The sequence below is a fragment of the Choloepus didactylus genome, chromosome 3 (genome assembly GCF_015220235.1).
Source record: "Choloepus didactylus isolate mChoDid1 chromosome 3, mChoDid1.pri, whole genome shotgun sequence".
Taxonomy (NCBI): domain Eukaryota; kingdom Metazoa; phylum Chordata; class Mammalia; order Pilosa; family Megalonychidae; genus Choloepus; species Choloepus didactylus.
This window is the reverse complement of record NC_051309.1, coordinates 106,497,995-106,517,612: the sequence shown is the minus strand read 5'-3', so window position 1 is coordinate 106,517,612 and position 19,618 is coordinate 106,497,995. Positions and strand designations below refer to the sequence as shown.

Sequence of the window (19,618 nt, the reverse complement as noted above, 5' to 3'; positions counted from 1 at the left end):
CAATCTGGGTAGGTGGTTAGCAAGATTCCAAAGAGCTGATGGGGGGTGGGAGGTGGGGTGGACAGAGAGGACACACTTTAATGCATTTCACTCAGGTGTCTTCTTCCCTCTAATTCCTAACCATTTTGTTTTTCTTCTATGCTCTAGTTCTGGCATTAGATGATAGTTAAAGCTTTACATGCTGCGATTCCCATCTTGAGATTCATTCTTGGAGCCAGAGATTTGAGAGCAATGGGGACTTTCCATTCTCTCTCCTAAGACTTAGTCTTAGTTAGTAGCAAACTAATTTAAATGGTGGCCTTTAAAACTAATTTGGTGGACCTCTGTCATCATAAGAGCAGAGCCTCTGGTCTTTCTGTATTACAACTGGTAATTTAAATTGCACTTTGTTTCACTGGAGGCTGGGAGTTCCTAGTATAACAGCAAATTAATGGCTGGCAGCTAGCCCAGATGGTGGTTTCTCTCAAATTTATTCTATGATTTTTGTTGCCTCTGTTCTGAGGTTTTCTGAGTAATGCTTTTTAACAGGACAGAGTGCCTATGATTAAAAAAATATATTCTTCTAAAGTCAAACAAACTACCTAAATCTCAATTTCTCTGTCAATCAATCAGTTTATATAGAATTAATTCAGGCAGTCTGGAAGCTTCATGGAATTCATCTATTCATCAAATACTTATGGAGCATCAACAATGAACAAGCACTGTTCTAGGAGCTGGAAATACAGGTAAAATACACAAACAAACCAATGATGCCATTATAGTTTGATATACTATTTATTTAGTTCGTTATTAATATGGACAGTCTATTATGTAACATTACAGATGTCTTTCAAAACCTATAATAAATATAGCCCACTATCCAGCCTAGGAGAAGACAATAAACAAGATCATTCTTACAGTAACTGTAGCATATGTACCCACAGAATTCCCTTTCTTGGACATCAAAGGGAACGATCAGTCAAAAGGTTCACCTCCACCGGAGTTTTAACTTTCTCAAATTACAGCTGTTTCATAGTCAAAAATCCACTTAGAGCACCCCATAGAGACGCGCAGCATCTCATGTTGGAGAAGAAGGAGTTTGTCACTCCTTGGTAGCCCATTCTACTGCCCTGCAGTTGTTCCATACTGGATCCCATCTTGCCTTTTAAGCCAGTTGTCAAACTTGGGCAGGGGGAGAAGGCAGGTGTGTCACTGGGATGTTTTGATTAATTTACAAAGATTGTGTTTCAGAACTGTAAAAACTCATTGGGTGGTGGTAGTAGCAGGGAAAAATAAACTATATTTCACCAAAGGGGTTTCCTCCATCTCTTGAGCCTTGGCCCTGTCACCTTTTTAATGGCCTTTAAGATCTATGGTAGTTCTCCATGGGAAAGGAGAGGCAGAAATCTCTATCAGTTACTGGTAAGTGGCCATCTTCAGAATGAACTGGACTGGCTACTATGGCTTTTATAACCTGCCTTCCTCGCTTTAGTCTAGACAAACATCTCTTAATCTTTCCTCCTCTGTCCTGCTAATGCTAATAGATCTTTTTAATCTTTTCACAGTCCTTTTTAGACTATGAAAGATGAAACATTTCCCTTTCAATCTGAATAATGAAAAAAATGGCAAAAAAAACACAAAACAAAAACAAAAAACAAAACCATTCTCCATTCTCCAATGAACTATACTCAATTTCCTCAGTTGAAAACTGGTGCCAAGTGACTTTTAAAGACACGAGTTGGACAATGCTGATTAATTGATAGAAGAAGTTCTGAGGTAAAAATGCACATATTTCAGAATCTAAAACATAAATAAGAAACACTAGTGTAATAGGGTTTCTTCAACCCCTTAGTTTCACACTGAAAACTACAAATGTTTTCATTATTGGGCTACTGACGGCAGTCAATTAAATATGGAATTAAAAACTTCAGAAAGTCTTGCCAAGTTTGTGGCAGTTTCAATATTCTATGCAATAAAGATAAAGGAGAAGCCATAGGGTTATGAGTGAGAGCATTGGAATTTTATTTAACTCTAGGTACCACGGGTTTGACATTAGTAGGTAAGACTAATGAATGAGCAGCCATACAGTTTTTTGGTCACTATGCTTCCCAAGCACCAAAAATGGGGCTATTTTTCCTATTCAATTCCATCTTTAATAAGCTAAACAGATCCTGCTGCATTCCTCTTTGTTTCTAATTTACCAGAACATTATTATGCAGTTTACTGAGTATGAGGAGCAAGTCATTATGTAGTACCAAGTTTACATCATCATAGGACTACAACATGCACATTCTACTTAATGTAGCTCAAGCAACAGGAATACAAGAGAACAGTTATGAGTGGAGACTTGTTTTTGATAAATTCATGTTCACACTATGGGTTTAGCAATCTTATTCGGCAGATACCTACAGCAGTTCTTCAATTGGTATCAGAACATTACATGCATGCACAAGTGATATGGTAGAGAATGAAGCAGAAGAGGCAGCTGCATGGAGGACAAAGGGGAAATCAGAGATGGGAGGATGTTGTTTATCAGGAAGGGGCAGTTCTCAGCTTTCCACAGTAAGTCTCTGCTCTGTGAGAGAGGCCTGTTGAGCGACACTTTTGTTCTCATGACTGCGAAGTTTTGATACAACATCTAGAAAAGCCAAATCCTGTACTTCCTTGTGTAGAGCTTCTGGAAAACAAAAATAAAATGGTAGATAGGCTTCTGTTGGTTATTCTATTTTACTGTACAATCTATCAAAAACATATACATGATGTTTATTTTGATGACACTGAGTTATAAAATTAGGAACAATTCTGGAAAAAGATAGCAGTACCCTAGCAATACCTTTTTTAGGGGTGTAGTGTCATAAAAACAATCATAGAACCTTTTCTTGTTATATTTATATATAAAGATAAATTTAATGTCAAGTTCTGCAGTCTAAGGTTGATTAGAGTAAAGAGTTATAATTAATCATAGCTCCTTGTGGGATGTCAAGGTTCAGTTGTACAACACTTAAACCTATCACTAGTTCAAATATGAAGTCCCATGACTTACAGAAAAATCTCAGGATCTGTTCCAAATGAATTTTGTGGCAAATGAAAAGTTCATACTTCATATTCTTTCAACAAATTTTTGAGACATTGAGTTCCCTTTTAGATTTCCTATCTTCATGTTTCTGTCTTTCTTGCTCTATTTAACCTTAATTACAGGAAAGTAAAGAACTGTTAAGACTTTGAGAACTGCTAAACGGGAAGACTGAGGTCACGTTCAATTCAAACAGCAATCCCCAAACTGACATGTTTATTTTAATAAGACCGAGTTACAAAACATAAAACTAGGGCCAAATCTTAGGTGACAATGTCTTTTTCTGAAGTCATGATGTAACAAATTCTCTCCTTCCTTTCACATCAGCCAAGTGGCAAGAACGCTTACCTCTCGCCATGTGCTCTTGTGCATTTCCTGATTCTTGGACATTTACACCCTGCATTATTCTCATTCTTTATCTTCTTAACATATGAACTAATTTCTAACCAAGAGTATATTTGGTTAGTAGAAATGCAGCTTGGGCTTATGATTTTGCTGGCTGCCCAAAGGAAAAGGCTGAGTCCAGTTATTCCAGATAATTTTATCAATGTAACTGGTTTCTGAAAGCAAACTCAAATATCATAATTGGACTTTTCATGTCTCCCAACTGAAGGAGTAGCTACATCAGTAACTGAAAACTAACGAAGCAAGAGGCACGTGTTAGGCTATTATCTGTTTATCTGTGTGAGTACCCTAGACTTCACCTCTCTCCCCCACCCCCACGACACTGCCTTCGTCTGGTGACAATTCCTTTAGCAGGGATTAGGGATCAGCCCACACCAATAATAGGGGGAATGTCACTGGTCAAAACATATTTTCAATTAATTTTTATTTAATCAAAATAATACTTGGATATGAAGTCAAATAGTATTTAAGATTTTACAATGAGAATCAGCGGTATTCTGTTCTATGACAGCCTACTCTAAGTTCTCCTTCCCAGAGCAACCACTTTTAACTATTTCTGATATTTATCTTCTTGTTTATAAGTAACATGCTATTATTTCTTTATCCATTTTTGCTATTATCCACTGATACCTAACTATGGTAGATGAAAATTCAGTTTCTTTGTGCATTATCCCTCAACCTCCTCTTTTCCTATTTTTCCAAAACAATTATATCACAATTTTTAATTAAATATTCATTGCATACATTACTATGACTATAACTTTTTGTTCTCAGTTGAATTACACAGTATATTATTACTACATTTTCTTTCTTATATAAATAATTTTTTCTAAAGCAAATAATTCTTTTTTACTGGTCTGCTTAATTTTTTACATACTTATCATTAAGTCTTCCCTAAATGACAGAAATCTAAAACTCTTTGCATTGTCAAACTATCAGATAATTTAACTTTTTAAAAACATTCTTTCTGAGCCAGTCTAATTTAGATTGGTTGCTTTGTAGGCTGGCTGCACATTAATCTATAATTCTTAAATCTGGACTTGGAAATACTTTCTTTACCAAAGGAGGTCTAATGAACATGGTTATTTTAAGAGAAGCATTCACTACTTGCCAGGAAACTGTGATGACATCATTGTCACTTCTTTTAAAGCACTTACCATCTAGAAGGTAGAATACTGAAAGAGGGAGTCTGGGGTCCTAGTTGATGACCGTTGTGAATGTGAATATTGAATCTATCAGTGTCTCCCTGCACAAGTTTCCTCAGCATTCCTGAGTGTTTGCCCTTGGGTAAGAGGGCCAGATATCTTTATAAGGAAGATCTGGGTAATGACGATAAATGAGTTATATGAACTAATGGTATGCCAATGACATAGAAGATGAAATGGACTACTTTTCCCTATTCCTCCCACTGAGTACAACTAAAAATTCCAGACACTATACACAAAAATAAACAGAGACTCTGGAAGGTGGAAAAAAGGTAGGCATACCGGCTACAGACACTGGGACCCAAGGAATGACATGGTGGTAAGTATCCTGGGTTTTCTTTTTGTCTCATATAACCCATATTTGAACTGAAGAAGCCAGAAATGCCAGTAGATACAGACAAAAAGCTTCACCATAAGCCTGCTCTCTCTAGCCAAAGGATGAGTTTCTTAAAGACAGAAAACTTTCAGACAATAACTGCTGTGTTCTAGCCAAATACCAGAGAAGAAATTGTGGTCTCACCAGCACCCATGCCAGGAAGGGCCGACTGGGGAGCCTAGACTTCTGCACTTGCCAGGCTATAACAATGTGCTCCAACCTGCTGCACTAAGGTGGTATCAGAGAAGGGCGAGTGGGAAGCCAGGACTTTGATCTCTGCCAGGCAGTAATGAGGCCCCCACCAATGCAGTCAACAGAGACCATGTGGGGTGCCTAGACTTCTATCTCCATCCGCAGTAATAGGCACCTCCGACCTTCCTCAAAGAGGTGGTGTCAGAGGAGACCTACTGCAGAGCTGGGACTCTCACCTACATCCAGCAATAATAAAGAGCACCCAAGTTGGGTGTTGACAAAGACTGAGGGGGGAATCTGGACCTCTTACCCCCCAACCTGACAGCGAGGAGGCTGGTACTCCCAGCCCTCTTCCCCTGACTGAATGATATTAGAGATCACCAACTAAAATAGAAGGTTAAAACAAATCCAGAGACTCATAATACCCACAATGTCCATTTTAAAAGAAAATCACTCATCATACCAAGAGCCAAGAAGATATAAACTGAATGAAAAAGATAATCAACAGACACCAACACTGAGATGACAGAGAAGTTAGAATTATCTGACAAGGATTTCAAAGCAGCCATGACAAAAATGCTTTAATGACAATTATGAATGTGCTTTAAACAAACGAAAAAAAAAAAAAAGAGTAGGTACTCAATCTGAATGACACAGAGAAAACAGACTGAAAGAAAAAATGAACAAAGCCTCAGAGGCCTGTGGGACTATAACTAAAGATCTAACATTCATGTCACTGCGGTCTGTGAAAGAGAGGAGAAATAGGGTGGGGATGAAAAAGTAGTTGAAGAAATAATGGTTGAAAACGTCCCAAAGTTAGCAAAAGACATGAACCTACAGGTTCAAGAAGCTGAGCAAACCTCAGATAAGTCCAAATAATCCATATACCATAATTCAAATTTCTGAAAACTGAAGACAAAGAAAAACATCTTAAAAATTGTGAGAGAGAAACGACACCCTACTTATAGGGGAAAAGCAATTAGAAAGACAGGATTTCTCATCAGAAATCATGGAGGACAAAGGGAAGTGGTACAATATTTTTCAAGTGCTGAAAGAAAAGTGCTATCAACCTTGAATCCTACACCCAGGTAAATATTTTTTATGAATGAAGAAGAAATCAAGATATCCTCCGATGAAGGAAAACTAAGAGAATCAGTCACTAGCAGTCCTACAGTAAAAAATGCTAAAGGGAGTTCTCTAAATAGAAAGAAAATGATTTTAAAAAATGGAATTCTGGAACATCAGGAAGATCTCACATAAAAATGTGGTTATATACAACAGACTTTTCTTCTCCTCTTGAGTTTTCTGAATTATGGTTGATGTTGGAAACAAAAAATAACAGTCGGATGTGGTTCTAAATTACATAGAGGAAACATTTAAGACAAATAATACTACAAATAAGGGAGGTAAAGGGACATAAAGAGCAAGGTTTCTACATTTCATTTGAACTTGTAAAATGATGACACCAGTAGACTGTGTAAGGTATGTATATATAGTGTAAGGTATGTGTATACATATGTATATATAATGTAAGGCACGTGTATACATATGTATATAAAATGTAAGGTATGTGTATACATATGTGAATATAACAAATATTGAGTACAACCACTAAAAAGGCTATTACGAAGAAGGATGCTCAAAAACACTATATATAAAACAAAATGGAATTCTAAAAGTCGTTTAAGCAACCCATGGAAGTCAAAAAAGAGAAACAGAGAAACAAAAAATAGAACAAACTGAAAACAAAAAATGAAACTGCAACCTTAAACCATACCATAGCAATTGTTATATTACATGTAATTGGTTTAAATACACCAATAAACAGAGATTGGCAGAGCAAATTTAAAAACACGACCCAACTACATGCTGTCTACAGGTTGAAACCTAAAATATTAGCATGATATATCCTGCAAACATTAATCAAAAGAAAGCATGATTTAGCTATACGAAAATCAGGTAAGGGAGACCAGAGCAAAGAAAATGACCAGAGACAGAGAGGAACATCACTTAATGATAAAAGGGTCAATCTACCAAGAAGGCACAGCAATCCTAAATGTGTAATTAACCTAATAAAAGAGCTGCAAACTAAGGGAAGCAAAAACTGATAGAACTGAAAGCAGAAATGGACAAACCTACAATTATAGTTTGAGACTTCGACATTCCTCTCTCAACAATTGGTAAAACAAATTAGTCAGAAAATCAACAAAGACACAGAAGATCTCAACACTACCACCAACCAACGGGGTCTATTACCATTTATTTACCACTCCACCCAACAATGCACATTCTTTTCAAGTACTCATGGAACATACACCAAGGTATGCCAATTATTTCTAGACCAAATTCCTTAGCTAATGTCATGGCAAACAAAATCAGAACTGTTCTAGATATAAAATAACATTTCAGGGTTAATGAAACTTTTAGATATTAATTTCTAACAATTTTGCCTATATTTGCTGTTGATGATATTTTTTATTCTTATAGTATCTTTTGGGAATTTTTTAGTGGAAAAGTAAACCTACATCCTCCATTAACTAATTTCCAATGCTTTTTAAACCCAAAGCCACAATTTACTATTATTTTATATTTAGTATTTAGTGTCAATGATGTGTTAATGGACATCAACTGATAGAAGAATACTTACCAGATCCCATGAGAGCACAGATCAAGACCATGGAATTATATTTGATTTCAGGGGCACTTCTCTCATCTGCCAGCAGTTTGTATAAAATCTGAACAAGCTTAGCACTTTCTAAATCTTTCTCAGCAGTGCCTGAAATATGAAACAATTGAAGCATATTTATTGTGCATGAACCTCATACAATCGGGCTAAACACTGCTTCCCTTTCTATAAAGTGAACCTGTGAATCCTTCCAAAAGGGACTGATGAACAATAATGACCTAGATATAGAATATTAAACTCAGATTTTGTGAAAAGAGCTAGATTTCAACAGACATTTTAGAAGTTTCAGCTTAGCATTCAATATTAAAACGTCTCTTTAACATAAGGCAGTTGTGGTGGCTTGGAGCTATGTACCCCAGAAAAAAAAACAGGTTCTTAAACTTAACCCATTCCTATGGGTGTGAACTCTTGTAATATAAATAGAGGACCTTCTGATGAGGTTATTTCAGTTATGGTGTGACCCAGATGAATCAGGATGGGTCTTAATCCTATTAGTGAAGGCCTACAGGGAAGGTCACACACAGAGAGAAAGCCCCAGAGGAAGGAGCTAGAAGCTGAACATCAAGGGCATCTGGAAGAGAAGGGAGAAGCCAGGAGAGGCTACCACGTGCATTAACACATGATAGAAAAGCCAAGGACCAAGGATTCCCGGCAGCCAGCCCCAGAACTCCACAGTCTTCTGGGGGAAAGCACTGCCTTGATGATGCCTTGATTTTGGACTTCTCCTGGCTCAAAACTGTAAGCCAATAAATTCCTGTTGTTTAAGCCAAACCGTTGCATGGTATTTCATTTAATGACCAGGAAACTAAAACAGCAGTTAAATAATTATTTACTATGAAAAATGTTAAACCTAGACAAAATAGAAAAGATGGTATAATGATATCTTGGTACCTATCACCATCTTCAAAAATAATGGCTATTCTTGTTTCATCCATCTCTACTCTTTCACCCACTCTCATCCACCCCAAATTATTTGCGGTAAATTCTCCAAATCCCATAATTTCATCTACGAATACTTCAGTATGTATCTTTAAAGCATAAAGACTCAATGCAATTCTTATCAAAATCCAAGCAAGGTTTTCTATAGATACAGACAAGCTTATTCTATAATTTATATGGAAACACAGAGGTTCTAGAAGAGCTGAAACAATTTTGATAAAGGTGAATAAAGTGGGAGGAATTCCTCTACCCCAAATTAAGGTTTTTTTATACAGCTACAGTAATCAAGACAGTGTATTATCGGTGGAGGGATAGACACATACATCAGTGGAATAGAATGGAGCACCCAGAAACAGACCCAAATAAATAAACTCAACTGATTACTGACAAAGGTGGAAAACAATTAAAGGAAGAAAAGACAGATTTTCAACAAATGGCACTGGAGCAATGTTTAATCCATAGGCAAAAAAAACTAACCTTGACCTACACCTCATAACTTAAACAAAAATTAACTCAAAATGGATCACAGAGTTAAAGGTAAAATGTAAAACCATAAAATTTATGCTGGTGAGGATGCAGAGAAAACCGAAACAATCATTCAGTTCTGGTGGGAATGTAAAATGGGGTACAGTCACTCTGGGAAACACTGACAGTTTCTTAAAACACCAAACATGTAACTACCTTACAACCCAGTAATTACACTGGGCATTTATTCCAGAGAAATAAAAACTTATATTCACACAAAAACCTGAACACAAAAGATCACAGCAGCTTTATGTTTAAAAGCCCTAAACTGGAATCAGTCCAGGTGTCCTTCAAAAGGTAAATGGTTAAACAAATTGGCATATATATATATACTACTCCACAATAAAAAGAAATGATACAAGGAACCTGGATAACTCTCTAGAGAATTATGGTGATTGAAAAAGCAATCCCCAAATTACCTATCATATCATTACATTTATGTAATATTTTTGAAATGACAACATTTTAGAAATGGAGAGCAGATTAATGGTTGCCAGGGTTAGAGACAAGGTAGGTTAATGTGATTACAAAAAGGCAAGATGAAAGATCTTTGTGGTTTTGGAACTGTTCAGTATCTTGATTGTGGTGGTGTTTACACAAACCTACCCAGGTGATTAAACTATACAGAGCTTAACACACTTACAAGTGAGTACAAGTAAAACTGGGGAAATCTGAATAAGATGGGTGGAATGTCTCAATGGCTATATTTTGTTTTGCAAAATGTTACCACTGAGGGAAACGAGATAAAGCGTACAAGGGATTTCTCTGTATTATCTTACAAGTGCATGTGAAGCTACAATTACCATAAAAAGACTCTTAGAAATGTTCCTATAATATTACCACATAAAAAATTTATAATGAGAATTCCTTAATAATATTAAATTGCCTGTAAGTATACAAAGCTGCAGAAATACAGTTTTCAAAGTGTTGTACATTTAAAAAAAGTAGTATAGGCTTATTTTTATATCTTAGGCTCAAGGGGCCTGGGAAAAACTGGGTAACAATTAAAAACATGATCATGTATTAACACTTTATATAGTTCTATGGTAGGTTGACAAGACCCAGGCAACACTCAGCTATTAGGAATCTAATGAAAATGTGGCTTGTTTGGAAGATACTGATTATGAAAGGCACAAAACCAGATTTCTCCCAGGCTGGGAGGTCAAATATATTCTGAAATTTATCTATCACTTTAAATCATTTAAAATCAGGCCATGATCCAGTCTGGTATTAAATGTCCTCATTGACTCCTACCCCTTTCATCATTTCCCCCTTTAGGGTTTCTGGACTTCGAGACTGACTCACATAATCTACATCCAAGCTATGTGAAAAATGGTAATCATAGGCTAGGCAAACACTAGAACTGACCACGAGGGGAGTCATGTGGATCAATTCCATCAACTCATTTCTACCACAGACCAAATCATTAAGAGCAAGCATAAATGTTCCTGATGTCTTCTATTTTATCTTTAAAACTCAAGCGAATTTTACATCCTATTTATTTTTTTAATTTTAACTTTTAAAATGTTTTAAAATTTATAATCCTTTAAGAGTACAAAAATTTAAATCTTTCATTTTGTTCAAATCTTTTATATCACAAATCGGAGTAACTCTGACACTGGGTAAAGATGCAGTATGTTTACATTTCAGTTTCTCCTCCCTGGGATGGGAACTGGTGGGTTTGAGAATTATGGATATAAAACATGAATGGGAATTAAGTGATCAGTTAATTGCATTTACCCAAATGGCCTTGAACTGGACACACCTACTAAATCTATAGTTCCCATCTGTGAAAAGCAGTTTTAAGCCTTAACCACAGGTCACGTGACTCTGATAGACTGTCCTCAACTGACTGAATCAGGGATTGGTTCCTGAACCAAGGGTTGCCATACGCATAGGCTAGATGCCGAGGAACTAGTGTCTCATGAAGAGTTCTCCCTATAGGGATGATCTATGTTAGAAACTAACTGAATCAATTAGACTCTGCTTTTGGGGAGCTTTTAATGTTGAATACATGAAAGAATGACACAGAAGCTGAGACTTTATAGTGGAAGCATTGGCACAAAGCAATAGGAATCCTGGTGATGAGAGATTAACAAGAGAGAATCAGTAGTAGAAAAAACCAGCAGAGATGGAAGAGGAGGACTGGGATACTGGTAGAGAAGCAGAATGCTATACTTGCTGTGGTATTCTAAATACAGTTTTGTTTCTCCATGAGGCCTTCTGAAAATGTTTTCTGTTCTCCCATGCAGTCTTAAAAACAAGTGGCCATAATATAAAATAATATTTAAGAGTTAAGTTGACCTTAAAGCACTGTCCTAAAAATGTTACAGAAAGCACAACAAAAAGGGACAGCTGTGGTAAGAACCTATAGAGTATGATTTTACATACACCCAGAGATAAGTGCAAACATACACTGACAAAATGCTTCTAAGGCAAGGCTCCATTTGACTTCTATTCCACTCCGGTGCTTCTTTTCATCCAAGATAAAAATAAAAGAAAATAAGTTTGTCACTGGGGTACTTACCCAATTCTAAAGCTGCTATTAGTGCCAAAGCAACAAGGGCTTCATTCTGCATTATTACATGTTCACTAGTTGCCATGGTAACTAGATGCTTGATGCCACCACTCTGTACAATGGTTTTAATTACATCCTACAATAAATAAATTTGTAGCATTATAAACTTTAGTTTTAAACATAAAGCGACTACATTACAATCAGTCAATTTATTGTTAGCTTGAGTGGTTTTCTGACAGTGTCCTGTATGAATCATCACATTCAACCATAACATTTTTTTTGTCACAAAAGAAAAGGAAAAAGCTTTCAGTTTTAAATAAATTCATCAAAAGATAACAACTTAAAATGCCTAAGTGGAAAAGTACATTGCAGTTCATATCTAATGCAAGGAATAGAGATTACCAGAAGCAACCAAAGCCAAAGAAATAAGTGTCATTGCCCCAAATGTTGGCTTACCATAGGATCAGCAAACGGGAATAAAATTTGAAATGAAAAGACAGTTTTCTCTAAATTTTTACCATCAATACCAGATAGTTATTCACCAAAGATTCTGGGTAGTCTTTTTTTAAAGTACATTTTGCCCTTTGTTTGGACCTGATAAATATGAGAACTTGAACAAAACATAAAGCAAAATTCTTGGTCTCCCCACATTCCTCATGGAACCTACAGATCTGTCTTCAGAAGAGGCAGTGGGCTTTGGATTCAATAAATCCTAGTAATAAATCCTTTACTGCCATTGACTTTGAGCAAATTGCTGAATCTCTCTGTATCTCAGTACGTATCTCAGAGGTTTTTGTGATAACTTAAAGTTAGTTCATGAAATGAACGTCTGGCAAAAGGATGAAAGAATGACCATATTTATTGTTTCTAAGACCCATTTTTGTCTTCATCTCATTGAGAGTTTTGTTACCTTGGAATTCTTGGATTAAATATGATTTAGTAGCAAGTCTCAATTATACAATATTTAAAAAGTAATTTTATTTAACTATTTTTAGTAATTTGAAGTAACTGCTGGATATTTTAAAAAGTAGCCTCTCTGAGCTACCTTCAATGATATCAAACTAATTGTAATTAGAAATATTTTTCAAATTAATTTGCCAAGATCTTGAAAACCAATTTCTCTTAGGCTTCCATCCCATGTAAATTTTAAAGAAAACCATAGACAGCCATCTCTGCTTTGAACCCAAACGTGTTTAGTGATCAAACATTCTAAATCAAAGGAATCCAAGTACTGAGTTTTTATAGTAGTTGTTCTAGAATCTGAGTCCTTTCCTTTCTACAACCTTTTTTATAGTGACATTGGCAGCTATCTTTACAAAGTAATAACTACAAGCTGGACACTGTACTGGGTAGCTTACAGATAGTAGCTCATTTTTATCCTCACAGAAAATACCCTTGGCTACATATCATCTCCAATTTATACATGAAGAAACTGAAGCTCAGATTCAATTGCCCAAGTCAGACAATAATTAAGTGGTAAAGCCAAGATTCAAATCCAAGCAGTTGGCTACAGGGTCCTTGTTCTAAACCATATGGGGTCTATGTAAAAGTATATGTACTGACTTTATCATAGTGCCATGCACAGGCAGTTATTTAACGTGATCTGGAGAGGAACTATCAATTACTTTAACATTATATATAGATATATATATTGAATTTTATTTTGAAATAAATTCAAACTTACAGGAACACTTGGAAAAACAATACAAACCTCATACAAAGAACTCCAGCATACCCCAACCGCCCTCCCCCATACCCTGATCCAACAGCTTTAACATCCTGTCACACCACCATTTTTCTTTCTTTCCCTCCCTATCTATCATCCATCATCTGTTGCTCTGTTTTCTGAACATGAGAGCAAGCTGCACACATCCTTGAACAATATAGTTCACATATACATTTCCTATGAAGAACATTCTTTTATGCAATCCCATTAAGCACAGCTAAGAAGTTCAAGAAATTCAACGTTGATACAAAGCTTACATTTTATATTTCCTTTTTTATTTCTTATGTCCCAACTGTGTCCCTTTGAGCCTCTACTCCTCCATCCTCAGATCCCATCCAGGATCATCCTTGGCATTTAACTGTCATCATTTATTTAGACTGTCTTTTCTTTTCTTTTTTTTTTTCAATTGTGGAAACATATACAGCCTAAATCTTCCCAATTCCACCCCCTCCCTAGCATTTCATTAGCGGGATTAATCACATTTAGAATGTTGCAATGCTATTACCTTCCCACCATCCCTTTCTAGAAGTTTCCCTTCACCCCAACAGAAACCCTACACTCATTTCTTAACTCCCCATTGCCTCTTCCCCCACTTCTCGGAACCCCTACTCTACTTTTCATCTCTATGATCATATTCTCTGACACTTTCTTTGTGTTTACAGTGGGGCTTAAATTTAACCTCCTAAATCTATAACAATCTTGTTTTTCTTTGATACCAACTTAACTTCAATAGAACACATAAACTATGTTCCTATACTCCTCCATTCCCCCACCTTTATGTAGTTCTTGTCAAAAATTACGTATTTTACATTGAGTCCAAAAACACTGATTTATCATTACAGTTTATGTATTTTAGATCCTGTAGGAAGTAAATAGTGGAGTTACAAATCATAAATACAGTAGTACTGGTATTTTTATTTACCATGTGATCTTTACTGGAAATCTTCATTTCTTCATGTGGTTTCAGTCAATTGTTTAGTGTCCCTTCCTTTCAGCCTGCACAATTCCCTTTAGCATTTCTTATAGGTCTGATCTACTGGTAATGAAGTCCCTCAGCTTTTGATTATCCGGGGATATTTTCATCTCCCTCTCATTTTTAACCTCCAGGTGTTTGTGAATTTTCAAAGTATCTGATGGTTATTGACTTCTATTTGTATCCCATTGTGGTCAGAGAATGTGCTTTGAATAAATTCATTTTTTTTGAATTTATTGAGGCTTGTTTTATGTCCCAGCATATGGTCTATTCTGGAAAAAGATCCGTGATCACTAGAGAAGAATGTGTGTCCTGGTGATTTGGGATGTAATGTTCTACACATGTCTATTAAATTTCTCTATTATCTCTCTCTCCTTTCTTTGTTTCTCTGTTGGTAGGGCTCCCTTTAGTATCTGAAGCAGGGCAGGTCTTTTATTAGCAAAATTTCTCAACATTTGTTTGTGAAAAATTTAAGCTCTCCCTCAAATTTGAAGGAGAGTTTTGCTGGATAAACTATTCTTGGTTGGAAATTTTTCTCTCTCAGAATTTTAAATATGTCATGCCACTGCCTTCTCACCTCCATGGTGGCCGCTGAGTAGTCACTACTTAGTCTTATGTTGTTTCCTTTGTATGTGGTGAATTGCTTTTCTCTACCTTCTTTCAGAACTTGCTCCTTCTCTTCAGTATTTGACAGTCTGATCAGAATGTCTTGGAGTGGGTTTATTTGGATTTATTCTATTTGGAGCTCGCTGGGTATTTATGCTTTGTGTATTTATACTGTGTAGAAGGTTTGGGAAGTTTTCCCCAACATTTTCTTTGAATACTCTTTCTAGACCTTTACCCTTCTCTTCTCCTTCTGGGACACCAATGAGTCTTATATTTGGATGTTTTATTTTATCTATCATATCCCTGAGATCCATTTCGATTTTTTCAATTTTTTTCCCCATTCTTTCTTTTGTTCTTTCATTTTCTGTTCTGTGGTCCTCGAGGATGCTGAGTCGTTGTTTAGCTTCCTCTAGTCTTGTACTATTACGAGTATCCAGAATCTTTTTAATTTGGTCAACAGTTTCTTTTATTTCCATAAGATCTTCTATTTTTTTATTTACTCTTGCAAGTTCTTCTTTATGCTCTTCTAGGGTCTTCTTCATGTCCTTTATATCCTGTGCCATGCTCTTCTTCGTGTCCTTTATATCCCGTGTCATGCTTCCATTGTTTGTCTTTAGTTCTTTGATTAAATGTGCCAAGTACTGTGTCTCTTCTGATATTTCAATTTGGGTTTTCATGTTTGGGTTCTCCGTATCATCTGGTTTTATCATATGCTTTAAAATTTTCTGCTGTTTTTAGCCTCTTGGCATTTGTTTTACTTGATAGGGTTCTTTCAGAATATGAAAAACACCAATCTGTAGTTTGTCAGATCTATAGCTTGGTGACGTACACTTTCTCTAACTAACCAGCAGATGGCATCCGCGAGTCACCTATTCCCCTCGAGTCAGTTCTCCCCAACTTTGTCTTTGTGGTGTGTGGGGATCTGATTCTTGTGGAGTTCAATTGGTGAACCAAGTTTGGGTGTGTTGTTGGTGCTGTCCACCCTGAATGAGGGGCGTGTGTCTGGGTAGTAAGGGAGGCAGGGCAGCTTTAATAATCAAACCTCCCAGGTATTCCCGGAGATTTAAGGCTGCTGCAAGAGTCTAAGCTTTCATTTCATTTTTGCCACAGATTGTCTATGCTGCTGAGCCACAAGTCCTTGGTATTGGCGTAGGGTCCCTGGGATTTCCGAGCGGGTCCCCCTTCTCAGCTGTGTTCTTCCAGGACCTCTGCTGAGGGAAGGTTGTGCCATGTCACAAGTGCGCTCTGGCCCGCCAGGGAAGCCCTGGGCTGCAGGGCCATGCAGGGGCGTTCCCAGCCTGCTGTAAAGATGGCTGAATGGGGTGTGTTAATTTCCCGCTTTTCGCACAGCTCCACCTTCCCAGCTCTGGGACCATTAGCCATGGGTACACTAAAGGCCACTGTCCACAGCCACTACTGTGTTATGTGTGTGGTGCTGCAGGAAACACTCCCCATCACACTGGGACTCTTAGCATGGCTCTGGGCTGTGAGTCTGGCCTCGGGCAGGAGCGTCCTCAGCCCACTGGGAAGATGGCTGCAAGGGGCATGGTTTCTTTCTCCTTTTGGCTCCCCTCTGCCTTCCTGGCTCCAGGACAATTAGCAGCAGGTGTGGGAAGGGCTATCTTCCACGCCAGATATTGAGGCGTTGGCACAGCCCATTCCTGCCGCACTTCACTGCGCGGTTCTCGCCACCGTATCTGCAGCTGCTCCCGGTTTTTTGTTTTTTGTTTTTTAAAAAGAACTAGTTTGTCTCCAAATGCCAACCCATGGTTTCCCCACATGGCAGCACGGCTGCCAGACTTTCAGCCAGCTCGCTCACTCGTTTCAGAACGCAAACTCCTGGTTTTACCAAATGCATGGTCCCTGTGGATTTAGCAGACCTTGTCCGGCTGGTGCATCACTGGAACTGGTGTTCTGAGTCACTTTCCGGCTTCTATCTAGTATTTTTCACGGAGGTGTTTTTTTCCCGTCTCACCTAGCTGCCACCTTAGGTTTTCCTTAACATTATATTTTAACTACGAGATATTTTTAAAATGAAAGATACTAGTAACACTTCATAGAGCAAGGAGGCTTATACGGAGAATCAGAATGTCCTATTTTGCAATTCTATTTCTCAAGGAGTTTTCTTAGGGAAAGCTAAATTTTGATACATATAAAACCAAGGCAAATTATCCATGCTAACAATCTCACCTATTTAGCAGTTATAGCCAATTTGTGCTTCACTACTGAAAAAACTCAGCTTAAGCCCTAGTTGAAAATTAAATAATACTGTTGATTATAATAGAATGTTTTGAGATAGGCTTGGATTTGAGATAACCAATTCATATGACTGAGGGCTGGTATAGCTACTACATTACCTAATAAAAATTTTCTTCCTCAACATATCATCAAATTCTACTTCTCAATATAGGATTTAAATAAATGTTTGTTGGATGAATGACTAAATACATTTAAATATGTTTTTACCTTGGTAACTGATGAAGAATGTTTTACTCTTAAAGAATGAAGAAAAAGTGCTTACATTAATAGGAAAGAGTTTTTATATTCTTTGTGTACAGGCAAACTATATTTCTTTTTCAGTTTTTGATATCTGAAGTCAAAAGGTCAAGCTAGTTGGTCAAGAAGGTGTGAATTCACCTAATGGCATACAAGCAGGAATACAGTGCATGTAGCTGAGGAGACTAAACCAGCATGAAATCCTATGAGTTAGTGCTAACTTTTGGAGGGCTGGACTTTTAAGACAGCATTCAGGGTGACTTTAAAAGGAATATGACCTTCAAAGTTTAAGAATAATGCAAGGAGAGACCTGTGATTCACAACAGCTAGTTAAGGATTTACAGGAATGTAACAAATTTGTACCTGATGTTTAAATATTTAAAAAGCTTATTTCAGTGGAGTATTTTTAAGGTGCATCCAGAGGAATGCTAATACATGCCACTTGGCAAAAAGGATCCAGTCAAATAGCTTAGCAATTGGTGGATTAAATAAAGTTAGGAATGTTTCTTTGCAGTAGTATTACTGTATGCTGTGAATCCCAAAGGGAAGGAGAGGGAATGAACTATATCCGTAACTAAACTGATACAACCCCTTTTCTCTCTGGAACATTTCTTGGGATTATTTTTTGATGGAACATACTTTGAGAATGCTGCTCAAAAGGAATCATCGATTCCACTTTAATATTGTTAAACTGAATAATAATTTAAATTTGAAAAAGCTCAGAAAATTGATGGTTCTAATCTGGAGTTTACACAAAGAACATACCTTATACGTCTGATCACTAAAGTAGCTGAATCAAGGCTGCTATTGTTGCTTAGCAGCAGCATACTCTCAATTATAGGAAAGATATCTAAAGGGGAAAATAAGCCTATTTGGTACTGAATTGTAAACCTGAAGTTATACTATGACTATAAAATTGCAATTTTTTATCATTTCTAATTGTTTTTGTTACACACACAAACACATACACACATATACGTCCCGAAAGGTATCATGCCACATACCTGAATCAGTAATCAAAAACCTCCAAGCAAAGAAAGTCTAGCACAAGAAGGCTTCATTGGTGATTTTTATCAAACATTCAAAGAAAAATGAACACCATTCCTTCTCAAACTTTCCCAAAAAACTGAAGAGGAGAGAGGACTTCTTAATTCATTTTGAGACAAGCATCACTCTAATACCAAATCCGGACAGAGATCTCACAAAAAAAGAAATCATAGGCTAATATCCCTTATGACTGCAGATGCAGAAATTCTTAAGAAAAGACTAACAAACTGAATCCAACTGTATATCAACAGGATTATCCACCATGATCAGGTGGGACTTATTCCAGGAATACGAGAGTGACTCAGCATAAGAGTATCAATTAGTGTAATACACCACATTAGTAGAATGACAGAAAAATCTGCACAATCATTTCAACTGATGCAGAAAAGGCATTTAACAAAATTCAGCATCCTTTCTTGATAAAAGCAGAAAGAAACCTAGGAACAGAAGGTGACTTTCTTGACAAGATAAACTGCATATACGAAAAACTCACAGCTAACATCATACTCGATGGTGAAAGACTGAAAACTTTCCCCCTATGATAGCAACAAAACAAGGATATCACTTCTGTTATTCAACACTGTACTATAAGTGCCTAGCCAGAGCAAACAGGCAAGAAAAATCAGTGGTGTTTCTATCCACTGATAACGAACAATCCAAAAAGGAAGAATTTCATATACAACAGCAACTAAAATAATAAATATCTAGGAATAAATTTAACCAAGGATGAAAGGACTTGTACGTCATTACTGAAAGAAATTAAAGACCTAAATAAATGGAAAGATATTCCATGTTCATGGATTAAAAGACTTGATATTGTTAAGATGTCAATACTATCCGAAGTGATTTACAGATTCAAGGCAATCCCAATC

General features: G+C 36.8%; 1 protein-coding gene across 1 annotated transcript in view; it reads right to left on the bottom strand.

Moving 5' to 3' along the window:
• Positions 1-758: 758 nt before the first annotated feature.
• RAP1GDS1 (Rap1 GTPase-GDP dissociation stimulator 1) overlaps positions 759-19,618 on the bottom strand; it is a 205,973-nt gene continuing 187,113 nt past the window's right edge. The window contains exons 14-16 of the mRNA XM_037831460.1: positions 11,908-12,034; positions 7,878-8,006; positions 759-2,656 (exon numbers count right to left, since the gene is read on the bottom strand). Of these exons, the coding sequence (XP_037687388.1) occupies positions 2,529-2,656; positions 7,878-8,006; positions 11,908-12,034 (384 nt within the window). The 3' untranslated portion in view covers positions 759-2,528. The remainder of the gene's footprint in view (positions 2,657-7,877; positions 8,007-11,907; positions 12,035-19,618) is intronic.